Genomic DNA, 15,972 nt, shown 5'->3' on the forward strand with positions numbered 1-15,972 from the left:
TGCAGTCATCTGTGTAGGTCTTTCTAAGCATGTTCCTGATTGTTGTTTTGGCAGAACTGGAAAATATGACAGGAATTAAGTGATCAATTGTGCCATGTAGGGGAAAACAATTATAAAACATCCACGAAAACAATATCACCAGACACTAGGGATTTATTAATTTTCCCGTTTTGATAACAGGCGATGGAGTGACTCATGATGATAATAAAAAGGCTGATTTTGGACAGGAATGGCGCTCCTGAACGAATTTAACATGGACGAAGGTGGAGGAGGCGAGCGACGATATCAAGTCGGCGGAGGGCCGGGTCCGCAGCTTTTCACCATCCCGTCTCCACAGCGCGCTCATATTTATGCATTAGGCGTTTCTGCAGTGAGCCGCTGGATATTGATGTGTTTTAAGGAGGTGTCCCCAGTCCTCTCCTCCCATACATCCCTCCCCCTCCCTGTCTCTCTCCTCCACGCCTCCTCCGTGCTGCTGATCCGCGGGGTGTCGGTGCGCTCAGACGCGCTCGGCGTTCAGACTCGTAAGGACCCCGATGGCCCCTAACAAGAGGGACTGCGCTAACCAGACGACCAGCCCAGGCTTCAAGCTCCCCTAGCGAAGGCAGGACCCCGAGAGCCTGCTCCTGGAATACCGCATTGTTTTGTAATTTCCAACAAGAGAGAGAGAGAGAGAAAGCGGATGATGCTGATGATGCGCCCGCGATGGTGGATTTCCCTTTTGTGCGTCTGTGGATTGATGCACGTCGGTCATCAGAGCAGCCCTAATGCCCAAAATGGTAACTGATGCTATTTTAGATATTACATTAATTATGAACCCGGAAAACAAAGCGTTACATCACCATTAATGGGCCCGTGTTTGTTTGTTTTGTGTATTATAGCGTCGGCTACTTCATGGTCTCCATCTCGAATATGTAGCCTGTAGCTGTTTCGTGTTTATCAAAGGAAATGGGACCAATCGACATTTCAGATGGCGCTGTTTGTGATGAATGTGTCTCTGTTTCCCGCACGGAGGGACAGACGGGTAATGAAATCGGTGTTTTCCTCTCTGTGCAGGAGACGCCTTGTCGAGCTTGAAGGCTCTTCGTGATGCAGGCAGGTTTGTCGGGAAGGAGGACACGGTGCCTCTCCGCCTGCTCTACAGCAGGCACAACCACAGCCAGATCACAGAGGATGAGCTCAGCACCAGGGTTAAAGCCAGCTCCGGCTCCACACAGGTATACACCGTGTTTTCTAGAGTGTCTGCTTGGAGGCTGTGTGTGTATGCGCTGCTCTCTGTTTCCTGCGTGTTTATATGTTGCATTGATTCGTCTCCTCCTCTGCCCTTCTCCTCAGAGGGGGAATTAATAATTTGTTAATTACAAGCAAAACACAAGAAGCTTGAAACATTTAGGCAGGAACAGGGCACGCTAATTAGACTGTCTGCGGGTGCTACATGGGCCATCACTGCCTTCATATGTAAAAAAAAAACCCCGAAACAGATCAGTCTTTGAACTGATATCACATTTTCAGCACATTGATTGGTCCTCAATTGTTACTCTGTCAACACTGCACATTTACTGAAGTGAATCAGCTGTAGTCATCTGGCCAACAATGAGGATTCATTATTTAGTGATAACTTGCATGTGTCCAGCTGGTTTGCTGTCCCAGCAGCTGCCTCACCGATACCCATTAAGCAGCATTTTTCACTTTAGTCATCGATGAAAGTCACCAGAGATTAACTGTTGGAGCTCGATTGATACATCGTAGTGCACGATTATATCAGCAGAATTCAGTTTATCGCAGATAATTCATTATCTGTGTATAGGAGAGCCGATATGAACCAAGAAGTTGTATCAGAGAAATGTTAAAGTTACACTATTTTAAGATCATTTAGAAACCGTGTCGCCATTACATAGCCTGTCCACCAAAGGGCAGTGACTTTAAAGTTTATTTAAGTGTTAAATGTCCCACCTTGGTACATCTGTTCGCAAATCTATAATAGCAACATTTCCTTGTCAAAAATGTTGTTTTCTGTAATGTGTTTATGTTTAAATTTTGACTGGTATATTATCGGTTTCTTTTAACTGTGAAATATCAACATTGCCTCAATTCATCATCTTTTTTGCTGCACTAGCTGAATATCTGAGTATGACTGTGATAATCTGCAGGAAATGTGTTTTTCCAAAGAGAGATGGATTTCCAAGATAATTCATTCATTCAAATAAGAATATACATATGTTCACAGTTATTTCCCATTATTTTGCAATGTAGCCAGTATTTGGAACAAGCAGAACACTGTTGGCTTGTAGGTAAAGTGTGCAATGCATGGTTTAAAATTTGTTTTGCAGCAAGTTTGGACATGACCTCCCACTAAAGTCACCATGTAACTAAGTATGCAGAAAGCAGTTTGTGATTATCTAAACCCAATGAGCAACACAACATTGTTTAACAATGAAAGACGTCCAGATCCATTAATTCTAATGCTACGTTGCAGCAATAATCATAATCAACTGTAACTGTGTTCACTGACTCAGTTCTGTGGAGCAGCATTTCTGCTGGGTTTGTTTCAAGAGATGAGTCAATTAGCATTGTGCAAGCCTGTCGTGTGTTTTTAATTTGTGCGGCTTAGGTTTGTGTAGGCTATAGCCTATTCAGGGCTCAGAGAGTGGAGAGGGCTACAGATGGCAGCAGGCAGGGAGGTGTTAACCCTTTGTCTCTCTCACACCTCCGACGGAGCTGCAGCCCGATGGGTTAACAAGCTAACAGGAACCATCTGCCATTAGATATCATTTTAATACTTTCCCTTTAAAGCTGATACTAACCTCAATCACAGATTTGTCGTGGAACAAATTTAAAGCGTTTAAAGCGGGGAGAAAAACTGAGTCCTGCAGAGCTACGGAACTCTTTTACTTTCTACACAGATTCTTAAAAATATTTGCTCAAATCATGTCATATCATGCCTGAAACCTCACATTTTAAGTCAATTTCGTTCGCTGAAGCCGGTGATGATAAGCGTGTTATTCCTGAGTTTACAGCTCAGGAGATGTGTTTATATTACTCCAAAAAATGTATTGAGTCAGCTCATGATTATCAAAAATAACGGGCAATCAGTAACAGCCTCAAAGTTCTGATTAAGCTATAAAATAAACATTTAAAGTCAGGATTAGATCCAGGGTATGAGGAGGAGACGGCTGCTTTGATTTGAGTTCTGATGTTCTGAGTCTCTTATTCTCCAGAGAGAGTTGAATCTTGTCCGCAAACATCCGTGCACAAAGTTTGATCAGTTATTTGGCTGTTTTTAGATCAACAGCCTAAAAACAAATCTGTCAAATAGTTCTGAAAATGTGTGACACACAGCAGGTTATTTATAGACTTCTGTTGCGTTGCCTATTTTCAGTTTCACCGCTGGTTGAGCAATGTGGAGTTCAGCAAAGGGCTTATGTTGTTTTGGTGGCAAAACAAAAGTGGAATCTGTATGTGTTGGTTTGTATGTTTGCCTTCCCGCCTCTCAGTCTGCGTGCAGTGCATTGATAGCACTTACAGTCATACTTTGACAGTCGTGAGTGGAAAGTCCGGCCTGCTATAACTCAGAAATCAATGTAAGAAGAGTCAGTGGTGGCTTCAGAATATTGGCCCAGCTCAGTCGAGCTGGGATGTACTTTCATTAAACACAATTACTGGTACCTCCTCCCATCATGGATCCAATCTGCCAGATTGGATTTCATTGCAAGTGTGCCATGGAAAGGGATTGCCCTTTGTGCCGTGCTCACACCCACACACCCTCTTACCCGCTCATATATGCATTGACCACGCACAGACACACGCCTACAAACAATAGCCTGTGGTCAGCGGGGACCACAGAGGCTCAGGTCGTCCTTGGGTGAGCACAGAGGCACCTCCTCAAATGAAAATAAAAAAAAACAGCCCCACCCCCCACCTCCTCTCGTTGTCATGCTGTGTCTGGTTTGTAATGAAGGTAGCCCGCGGGCCGAGTCTGGGGGAGGGTCTGCTGTGTTTTGGCTTAGCCCTGGGACACCTCTGGACCTGCACAGGAATGATTGTGAGGAGTTCTCATTGACCAAGGGTGTGTAATGAAGCCTGTACCATATGTGTCCAGAGCTGGGAATGAATCAGACCCTCCTCCAGCCAAATCAATCACACGCAGCACATGCAGTCAGAAAAGACTGTGCCTTTGTATGTTTCTGTACATATCATTGCTGCCAGTAAAAAATATGCTTCAGTGGAACTGTTACAAACCCAGTCTGGTAAACAGAAATGAATGGTCAGCAGGATAAAAATAATATATGCGTGTTTACACAAGTGTGTGTAATAGTATTTCAAATTCGTGGCTCAAGTGTTGCGTGAGATCCTTTGCAGAAATTCAAATTCAGATGAAGAAGACAGACCTTGATGGCTTAATTAAAACAGCCTTATCCTCACTGGCTGAAAAAGACAATGCAGCCATCCATCAATGTAGATGAGAATTGATCTTGCATATCATGATGAATTGATCCATGAATATGATAATAAGTGTCTTTAGTTAGAGAAGATAACCTGTCGTCTTTGCCTTTTTTAGGTGAACCATGTGGCCCAAGCAAGCTTTCAAGTCGACGCTTTTGGCCGAAAATTCCTCTTGGATGTGGAACTGAACCAGTGAGTATTGGATTCTTAAATCTGTCTATGTGGCTCGCTAACTATCCACCAATCTATTGTAATAACTGTCTGGTTGACGTCTTCATTGCAGATGTGTAGGTATCTTTATTTTGCCACTTGCTTAACAAAAAAAAATAAAAAAAATGCTGTGGCTTAGTTGACAATCACAAAAGGATTTTTGATGAAATGAAGATGGATTCCCTTTTATTCCCTAAATGTCCATAAACATTCACATGCTTGTTGAAATGATCCCAACAGGAGTCATACGTCATTCTCTTGGGCCTGAGCAACGCTTCCCCAAGCACATATTATGTTAATCGAGTACTGACCCCAGTATTTCAGCTTAAGTTGGGCATTTTGGTTCTGCTGGACAGAGTCAATATGTTCCTGCTCTCGTATTGCTGTGCGTTGCCTGTTTCTGATAATGTACTCTTAGGTGATAAATATCTAGTACTAGTGTGTGCTGAAGAGGGCATTTGTTTGAACGAATATATATCTATGTGCGTATATGTGTGTGTGTGTGTGCGTGCGTGTGTGTTCGCAGCAGGTCAGTTATTGTGTGTGTGTATGATCTAGAGGTTCCATCATAATAGGAAGTGATTTACGGTAAAGGCTGGAGCACTGCCCTGTCAGACATTGATATTGATCACAGCACTGCTGATGGAAACAAGCAACTCTCTCTCCTTTTTTTCCACCTGCCCTCTGTCTCTCTCTCTGTCTCTTTGCCTCAACCCAACACTTGTTAAAAATCACCCCTTTTTGCTATCCTTCTCTCTAAACCTTTCTGTTTGTTTTGTTTCTGTTTCCCTCTTTGAGACCGTGGCTTGTTTGTCTCATTTAGCCCCGAAACAAAAAAACAAAAAAAAGCCTGTGAACACACATACCGTGATGCTGCCTGCTCTTCACAGCGGAAGTCACTCCCCTACTGAGAGAAACGTTACATCACAGGAATTCCCACGTTTAGAGGATATGTTTGTGTGAAGCCTGCAGCTCACTGCGTGACACATCAACCAGTCATGAATAGAAATGTGTCGTCCGCACACACACACACACACACACACACACACACAGACACACATACACACAAACGCATACATGTATGCACAAGCTGTCGCACATGTACGTACACTTTCATCAGCACTTGGTTTGATGCCGAGTTTTTGACATTGAGTCATTATTCATGCGTGTGACATTGTGTGCTTACAGCAACCTTTTTGCATAATTTCTTCACTGGATGTGATGCTGAAGGTCCGTCAGAATGTAGGAGGAAAGGAAACTCTTATATTAAATCCTGTTTTTAGCTTTCCACAGAGTGAAGTAGCCTCCATCCAGACAGCTCCGGGCAACAGTTTGACACATGTGGTTCTGAATAAGAATGAGAGAATGGGATCAGTGCAATAGAGCATTGTGACATTCATCTGTTTTCTATAAAACATCTTTGTAAATTTGGTAGGGCTGAAACAATAAGCCAGTACAAAGAAAAACTAACAAACAACAATATCAAATATTTCCTAGTTCCAGCTTCTCATGTGTGAGGAGTTGCTGCTTTTCTTTGTCTTATTTGATCATAAAATGAATAGCTTTAGGTTTGGGAATGTTGGTTGGGTAAAACAAGCAAACTGATGCTATAGGAAACTGTGGTACTAAGAAATTAAACAATTAGTCGATTCATTGATCAGTCAATTGACAAGAAATTATTCTGAATCTATTTTGAGAATCAATGAAATGATTAATCATGCAAGATTTAGTGGATTCAGCTTTTCAATTGTGAATATCCACTGCTTCTCTTTTGTTATATCATTGCAAATTGTTTTTTGGCTTCTCAGAAAGGCAGATCTCCAGTTTCCCTCTGTGTCCAATGAGTCCACCCCAGATTCCTCTTCTTGCTGCCCTCCTCTCTCATCATCATCGTCCTCTACCACACTCCTCTGTGAACTGATCCCCCGCTTGACAGCCACACTGATTTTGTTTACAGATAGCTTTCATGCCAGACAGATTAAACCCAGTTGGTGTGTGTGCGTGGGTGCAGGAGTAGGAGGCTTTTTAGCTGAATGGGCCGCCAGTTTTCTTTTGGCCTCCAGTAACAAAACCTAGTTCTCTTATTTTGGTCAATGACTGACTCGGCTGCTATGCATTTATTTTGCATTTTAATTATTGCCATGAGCAAAACAAAGATGTGTTTTTCAGCTCTAGTTGTTGGTTGTGTCTCAAGTGTTATAGTACTTATTATTATTATTATTAGCATTGTTATTATCATTATCTCTGAGCAGCCTTCTCCGAGTCTTTGCCTTAAAGTTAATGTTTGCTGATAGACTGTGAATAATAGGTGTGTAGGGGTTTTGCTTTAATGGTATATCTCGAAGCACATGTGCTTCTTGGACACATGATAGTTGTTAATTTCAGATATGAACATTTTATTTAGTTTGTGTTGTCCGCACACATTTTTAGCAATGCTGGCCACTCATTGGATGGCAACGTCTGTCGGACGGTCGGTCTACCGCTTTGATCGACAGACTTAGATTGATTGACTGAAAGGAACTCCATAACGATGTGATTCCCATTACATTTTGCAGAGACATTCATGGTCTCTGGACGATGAATCCTATTGACTTTGGTGATCCCCTAACCTTTCCTCAGCGCCATCATGTGGTGAAAATATGTGCAATAGTTTGTGTTATGACTAAATACCTGAAAAACTAGTGACATTCAACCATAATCCATTAGCCTCATCTGTACTTTGTGTTTCGTGCTTTTTAACAAATGTTAGCATGCTAACATAGGGATGCTAATTTAGATAGCAATCCAACATTAACCGATGATTAACCGCGATAATGTGTATGCGATGATGTATGCACAAAACAGGTAACTGAGTCCCTAGTTCACCTGTCCAGGAGAGACAGCAGCGACAATGTTGTGTGCATTGTCGTGGGCGGTAAGAAGTATGACGTGAGCATGAAATTAGCAGTAAACATCAAAGCTGTGAACGTAGCAGTGCTATATGTGTACACTTAATTTGCTTGAGGAAATGTTACAATTCCTCAAGACCCACGCTAACTTCCTGTGTCTTGCTTGCGACCTGCTGATCAACGTTAAGTGGGTTGGCGACAACTTCGGCCTTGGCGCAACTTAGATGGGCTGACCTATTATATGACAGTAATTGTTTTTCAAAAAATATATTATCACATGATAACAGACATTTCATTTTTAAGCATCCATCCGTCCTTCGATGAATTTTGTCGTCAGGGTCATGCAGGCTGCCTATCCAAGCATTCACTGCACAAGAGGCAGGGTAAACCCTTGAGAGGAGACACAACAATGTAGGGGATTTTGGGAAACAATTATGTTTATGTATGGTGAGAATAATCAAGTATGTTAATGCTCAGTCGTTAGTTCTTTCGGGAGCCAAATGTTGTAGTGACATTAGTCACCCATCTGAAGTGTGACAGTCTATAGAGAGGAAGTCAGGAGGGGGTTGGTGGGTCATGGGGTCTTTCCTCCTCCTTTGTCTTTGTCTTCCAGCGGCCTGCTACAATTTACCATTCATGGGCTTGAGCTAGCTGAAAATGTGCACAGGATGGGGGTTGCCTCTTTTTAAAAATCTCCCACAACCCCAACACACACACACACACACACACACACACACACACACACACACACACACACACACACACACACACACACACACACACACACACACACACACACACACACACACACACACACACCTATACACACACACACGTCTCCACCCTTGATTGCCCCACACTCACTCTCCGTTCAGCCATGCCCCTACTACCCCTTTGCCCCGCCCGTCCCACCTGCTCTTGCTGAATAATAGATGTTGCTTTAAGATTAAAGAGGCACACACGTGTGTGTGTGTGTGTGTGTGTGTGTGTGTGTGTGTGTGTGTGTGTGTGTGTGTGAGAGAGAGAGTGAGAGAGGGTGTGAGGGTGTGTGTGGTTTCCGGCTTGCCCATCGTGAATTGAAAGGGAAATATTCAGGCGACACTAGGGCTGTCCTCAACCAAAGAAATTAGCAATCAACTAACACTCATACAATTTTGTCAACTAATTGATTAGTTGATTTGATCGTCAGATCTGTAAAAGATATATATATATATATATATATACACATTTATTATCAAATTTGTAATGTCCCCCAAAATTATAGTAAACATCTCTACGTTTTAAATCACAATTAGAACTTGCTTGTTTTTGCAACAGTTTAACATGATTTGATCACAATGTGATGATACAAATCTATTGAAAGTTAATTAAATGATAATATTGAATTTTTTCCCTGCCAGAAGTCATTGTGTTGTTGAACAAAACATTGACCAGGCTCGTTCCTATCAGCTACTATTGATCATATATTCACCCCATTCATTGGAAAGCCTATTATCCTATCTTATTCAAAACATATATTCAATAAACTGCATAGTTTCTGTCTTTCTAAGTGTGGTTCTGCCAGTATGTAGTTTATGTATGTGTGACAATGCAGTGCGGAGAAAAACAGATGGACAGGTCCAACTGGGACTCAAGAGTTTCATCACCTCTTCAGTGTTGAAATAATCCGCTGCAGCAGCATTAGGAGAAGAGGCCTTCTCCCTCCCCTCATGTGCCATGTTGACACTGACACTCAGTGTGTTATTATTTATACCACTTTGTTGTGTCAGCTTTCCCTGCATGCACACAAATACTTCATGCAAATGCTGAGGGTCAGATCCAAGCAATGCTAAATGCATTGTTCATTTTTGTGAAGGAAGGCTGTGTTTGTGCTCCATGATGGTGTTCGTGGGGGTTGGAGGGGATACTGCACTGATATAACCATGTGGTCCCTCTAACTGCCTGTTAGGCAAGAAGCTAACCAAACATCCCATGGTTCAATGGTTTGATGAATGTGCACATATGTGCTGGTGTGTGTGTGTGTGTGAAGAGGGTTGTTATTACCATTGCAGTCGTCAATATGATGTGAAAAGCTGCTTTGTGTGTGTCGTCTTGTTGGGGCTCAGGTGCAGAAGAGGAACGTTAAGTGTTATTTTAATTAGAGATAACAAGACTGGAGTGAAATAAATGAGGCTCAGATGGAAAAAGAGGGGATCAATACTAGAGAGGAGGAAAACAAAGAGATATGGGCAAACAAAGAAAGGCACATTTCTTTAATTTCACTCACTCTTGTTGGTGATTTTAAATGAATTTAGTACGTTTTGGATCACCTTTAAAGTGCTCTATCTAGCACATTTTTGCATTAATTCGTTGCATCCTTACTTTCATTTCACCTGCTGCCTTGATCAGTGTGAGTGAATCCTCAATGACAGTGGTAGTGTGACCACACGTGTAATCTGTCAGAATCCCTGTTGATGTCACACTTACTTTAAAACAAAGTTATGTTTACATGCACTGTTTTTCACCAAAATGCTTTTTTGCAAAGTTGCTTTTTTATTTTTTATTTTAAAACACGGATGTTGGCTAGCTCGTAGCCTTCTTCCTTTCCTTTGACGCCACATTCATCTTTCTTTGCGTGCTACTGTCATCAGATCAGGACTATGAATTGCGTCAGTTGCTTACTCGCATGTGTGTGTCTCTGTGCAAGTCCATAATACAAACAAAAAGGGGACTCACTCATAAAAACTAAATCAACTACATAGTGTCAATAGTGGTCAAAACCTCCACAGGGTACCTTGAATAAGAAAATAAAGAAATTATTGTTTCTCTTTTTGCAGGTTTAACAACTTGGTTTTGACCTTAAGCAAAACATTTTTAAGATCGTTTGGCTTTTAACTTCTGGTGGATATTGCCTCTGTAGAAAACTCAAGTCAAAAGTGTCGGTCCTGACCGGTTCACGCAGTCTACAAAAAACTTCTCAAAGCTGGGAACACATAATCACATTTTGTATGCGGTGACATGACCCAACACCATCACACAAGCCGCAGATATTGAAGATTTCTATTTCACTAACTATGACTACCAAAATATCTCCTCCTACTTGTTTTTGAGCTGCATAGTGGGAGTAGTGTCTCTGGTTCAAAAAATATTTTTTACCCAACAATAAGCTCTTGTTCATTTGCAGGACAAATATCAAAATGCCATCCAACTGATGTCATGTCCATGTTGACTTCACGACTTTGTCCTAATCTGAGTGGACTTTGGCCATTTGATGCCTAAAAAGTGTGTAGGTAGGCATATAGGCTGCCTTGGACCGTGAAAGGTGCTGATGTTGTGGTGTTATCTGTGCCGCGTGTGTGTGTGCGCGTGTGTATTTATGCATTTGCCGCTTGTACGTACATGTGCATGCAGCCTTACATCTCCACCTGTATGTGATTTAAGTCTTTCTCATGTCCCATTCCAAGATAATTAATCATCCACCCATGTCTCGCTCCCTGCATCCTGACATTGATACAACCCAACTCCACTCTTCTCCTCCATTTCCACCTCCATCTCTGTCTTACCTCAGTTCCCAGTTCTGTAATTTATTGCAGAGAGGCGTGATCTGATTTACTGTGGAGTTAATGAGAAAAACAGAGGGGAGTGTGTGTGTGAGAGAGAGATGGAGAGAGAGAAATAGTTAAGGATGAAGAGAAAGAAGAGGACAGAGAGAGACGTGTGGATGTCCTTCATGCACCCTTGCGTCTTGGTGGGTGGGTTCAGTAAGTGCAGGAGATAGGGAGTGATATAGTGTGTATGGATGTGTGTGTGTGTGTCAGTGGGTGTGCAGGCTCGAGGGAGGTAGGTACTTGAAAGGAGTACCCTGAAAAGAAAATAGCCCAGGCTACCTCTCCTCTCCTCTCCTCATCCCTACCTCCTGCTTTCTTCTGTTCTTTTCTATCGCCTCAGGCTGTGCTTCTCTCTCTGATCTATGTGTTGGCTGATCACACACATGCACACACTTTAGCACATAGCTTTAGCTACCACTTTGGGAATTATGCTTGTGAGTGTGTCCGTAAGAAAATGCAATGCTCACAAACCGTATATTACAGATTGTGTTTGCTAAGTGGCTCAGCGTCACAACCAGGACTGTGAGTATACAGTATGTCCCGGTAATATAAGGGAGTGAGCGCATGTTTGTCTGAGTTTGTGGTGTGTGTCAGGAAGGTGGATACAGATTAATTATATGGAGGCGAGCAGGGTTAATTTAGAAGAACAAATAGCAGCATGGATGTTTGCAGTAACAGTGTGTGAATATGTTTGTATTTTTGAGGGTGTGTTAGTAACCCCAACCCTAAGGCCCTGGTCTGCAGGAGTTCTTGAGGCATTTTTGAGGACAGATACACAGTGTTGAATTCAGGGTCAAATTATTCAAATCAAGCCGTAATACAAAACTCATATACCCAGTTTATATGAGGCGACAGCCTTTTAATGTCTTGATTGGATGGGAATGAACCTTGTGAGTGCATAATGTGTCACTATTAGCCTTGTCAGTTTAACGAAAGGTGACGCAGCACCCAGTGCGCTACAGTGGGAACACGCCGTGCAGCAGTCTGTCACCCATACAGGGATCCAGTCCCGGGTGAGTGGAGTGCCGCAACATATAGTTGATGCAGTAAAACCACAATTGCCAACCTCATGGTGGTGTGAGAGGAAAAGTCAGGGAATCACCAAAGTCATTAGGATTCATCATCTAGGCAAAATGAATGTCTGTACAAAATGTCATTGCAATCCATCCAATAATAGAGATATTTCAGTTTGAACAAAAGTGGTGGACATCTCCATCCTTAAAAATGGGAAGGGTTTGTGTTTGTAGTCTTTGCAGGATGTCAAGCGTTGAATTACCGGCCTCCTCTTTTATGCTCCATCATTCTTCCTCCCTATCTCCTTATATTCATTTATTTGCTCCCCCTCTGTCCGTCCCCCCCCCCCCCCTTCGGTCGAGCCGTCTCGACGCAGTTTGCAGGATTAGTGCAGACAAAGAGAGATCCAGGAGCCGACTCTTGCTGAAGACAGGGACAGAAGGAAAGAGTGTTGTTCTCTCAGCAGGCAAAGATACTAATGCCTCTCTAAAGACTATTGTCTCTTATAGATTATTCCTTTTCCTGTGTCATACTGAATAAAAATCAATCGAAATGATGGTTTACCGTCAAGAGATTAACTATTTAACCACTGCACAAAGTCTGATGGAGTCAGTGGATAGATGGAGAGCAAATGTACCCACAGACACACACATAATCATGTTGGTGCTATCTTATCAGCTGAACATGAAAAGTAAACAAGTCACAACTACTTGGTCCCAAGTGTACAGGGCTCCAAAGGTCTGTCACCGTTGACCCCGTTTACATGCCGTGGAGTTCACTAACAATCCACATGTTGTCACAGATATAGATGTGCATGTTCTCCTTCGTGCCTACAAGATCCCCGGCCCCTGCATAATTCAGGAGTCAACTCTATTGGGCTCGTACGGTGCGTGCTATAAACCCAACTGCATAATGGAACCAAGATAGCAGAGAATGGGAATATAAGCTTCCTGCTTGATTCTTCCCTCTTTTCTTTCCTCAATATTTTTTTCTTTTTTTTTGTGAGCGTTAGTATTCCCTGTGCAATAAGAGGTAGGATCCCAGTCAGTGTGCTGGTGGAATTACATGACTGATAAGTGATTGGAAAGTGAATGAATTATAGCCTGGAGACCTTTAATGAGGCCTCAGTGGGAGAGAGGAGAAGGGGGTGGTGGGCAGGTGAAAGCAGCTGCAGCTTTCCCCCAAAGAGACCCCCCCCTCCCACACACACACTCTTTTGTCTCCTTCCTTCTCCTTCCTTATTTCTCTTATCCACCTTTCCATCTTAACACCCCCCCCCCCTCCATATATTCTCTTACGCACTTCACTCGTCTATTTCCTCAGCACTCCCCCATCCTCATTACGGACGCCTGACGCAGCACATGTTCAGTCTTTTGTGTGCCGGTGCCCTTTTACTACTGGGTTAAATGGCAAGAAATCCATATATGGAGCAGAAGTCCATTTGATGACTACAGTGTTTGCGTGCAGATGTGTGTGGACGTATGGACGAATCTGACTAAATTATATCTGCTTATATTTGTGTGCTTTGGGTGTATTAAGACGAGTCTTTGAAAGGCACAAGATTGGCCTGACTGAAAGCAATGAAAAGCATGCTGCCCCAAAACTTGTGCCAATTCTCTCTCACTCACTCACTTAAACGTTAGTCCTGCCAATCTGTCCTTTTTGTGCTGTTTTTCATCCCAGTGTCACGGCGGTGCCTGGCGACACAGATCGTGAGAGGAATTTTAGGCCACACGGAAACTTGGTTTGTGTGCATGATTCCCTTCAGGAGATCAAACTGGGTTGCCACAGCAGATTCTTCGCCCAGAGCAACTCACAAAATGCTTTAAAAGGAAGGATGATGTGACTGACAACCAGACGGACTCAGTGCACTCGTTGCTTCTCACTGCATGTGATTGTGTGTGTGTGCGCTGACTGAAGTGTAAAAAAAGCACAAGAGGGATGTGATTACTATGTAAATGGCTGTACTAGGTTGGCTATGAAATGTTGTCAGCTGAAAGTGGAGCGTCTGCAGATCCATCTCTGGAATCTCCTCCAGGCCTGATTGACAGCTGGACGCCAGCTCTCAAACAGATGTTGCCGCGGCGACGGAGCCATGAAAACTCTCCTCCAGTACAGTGGAGGATGAGCAGACAATTTAGAAAAGCAATGAGCTGAGATAATGAGAGTAGCAGGCAAAATGAACGGGAGATGTGTGTGCTGTTCCCTTCGTCTCCGGTTCAGCCACACATCTGGTCTGACACCTTTAGGTGCCAGATGCCACACAAATATGTCTGACACGACATAGACCAGAGATCTGTTACTTTAAGCTCTTGTAATGATGTGATAATTTATTACATTTATGAACTGCTTATATTTCTGTTTTCCCTCATTGCTTTTTTTCTGTTTATTCTTGTTAATGAAGTCCTCAGCTTCGTTTTACAAACCGCCTCCCTCTGATCATCATTTATGTGGAAGGTTTGCAGCATTTGTGTCCACAGAGAGCGAGCGCGCACATACAAACTGCGCATGAGAGTAAGTCTGTTTGAATTCCTGTCATTTTGTCGTGAAGCTGGAGTCTAAGAGGTCTCTCTCAGTTATGCATTCATACATAGCGCGTACGCATGTTAACAGAAAGACGAGGGGTAGTCTCTCTCTTTTTTATGTGTGTGTCAGCGTGGGGGGAGGGGGTCGAGACTGGGTTTCACGCCATTGTCTGTCAAATAAATTATTTAAATCCCATAACAATTAAAGCTGAAATCTGTTATCAGCGTCCTCCATTAGAGGCCCGTGTGGCTGCCTTGCTGCCTCAGTATGCTCCTCGCTTGCTTGCCCTGTCTGAGCTCAGCGTGGGGCCGGATAAAGATCACAAGCTCTGAATCTTAAACACACATCCCAGCAGAACAAAGGCTAACAGCGCGCGCCTGTGACCCAGGGACTGTCATGCACTCACAGAACGTCTTCATCACAGGAGCGTGTGAATATTTTGACAGCGATTGTTTTTGAAGCAAAAATGTTGATAAACTGTAACTTGCGTTTCGGGAGTCGTGGCGTGTTTAATTTGCAGGATGTTGTTGAAAGTCTGCGGTGAAGTGTGATCTGAGGTTGGATGGTGTGAAGTGTGTATAATGGGGGTTGCCTGTTTTACACATACAGGTTTCTTTTCAGGAGGGAGCGTTATGGTATTGCATGATGGGATTTCTGTTAGGGCCCTGATCTCTGTATTCACATCCTCTTTTAACTTTCACCGGCTCTTTCCTTTCGCCTGTCTCATTATTCCCTCCTCGACAGCGATTCTCTCCCTCTTTCCATTTTACCTCACTCGCTCTCCTCTTTCCCTGCATTTTTTTTATTGCTGCAGAAAACTGCCCATTAGTCATCTTAGAAAGCAGCCTCCTTTGTTTGTGTGTGTGTGTGTGTGTGTGTGTGTGTGTGTGTGTGTGTGTGTGTGTGTGTGTGTGTGTGTGTGTGTGTGTGTGTATGTGTGTGTGTGTGCAAGTTGATGTCAGGGGTTTCACTTTAATATGATCTGGTGTGTCATCTTTGGAAAAATCTTACTTCCTAAAAAAAATGCTCGGATATTATTTGAAAAACATGTGATTTGAAACACGAAACAATTTCCTACCATCTGTCTTATTATGACTCATTACAGCGATTTGTCTTTGCTTTCAACAGTCTTCTTTAAGCAGTATTATCTAAATTTTACAACACTATCAACCTTTTGGGAAACACCCTTATTTGCTTTTAATGCAGAGAGTTTGATTGATACTACTCCAACGTCTGTACTCCCAATATGAAGGCAGCTGGTTAGCTTAGCTTAGGTTAGCATATGGCCTGGCTCTGTCCAAAGG

The 15,972-nt window shown here is 42.9% G+C and overlaps 1 protein-coding gene across 1 annotated transcript in view; it reads left to right on the forward strand.

Moving 5' to 3' along the window:
* Nucleotides 1–682: 682 nt before the first annotated feature.
* adam22 (ADAM metallopeptidase domain 22) overlaps nt 683–15,972 on the forward strand; it is a gene marked incomplete at both ends in the record, with an annotated part of 54,120 nt that continues 38,830 nt past the window's right edge. Inside the window, 3 exons of the mRNA XM_079165472.1 lie at nt 683–779; nt 1,057–1,217; nt 4,559–4,635. Coding sequence (XP_079021598.1) covers nt 683–779; nt 1,057–1,217; nt 4,559–4,635 — 335 coding nt within the window. The remainder of the gene's footprint in view (nt 780–1,056; nt 1,218–4,558; nt 4,636–15,972) is intronic.

The sequence above is a fragment of the Pholis gunnellus genome, assembly GCF_910591455.1.
Source record: "Pholis gunnellus genome assembly, chromosome: 8".
In the NCBI taxonomy this organism is placed as follows: domain Eukaryota; kingdom Metazoa; phylum Chordata; class Actinopteri; order Perciformes; family Pholidae; genus Pholis; species Pholis gunnellus.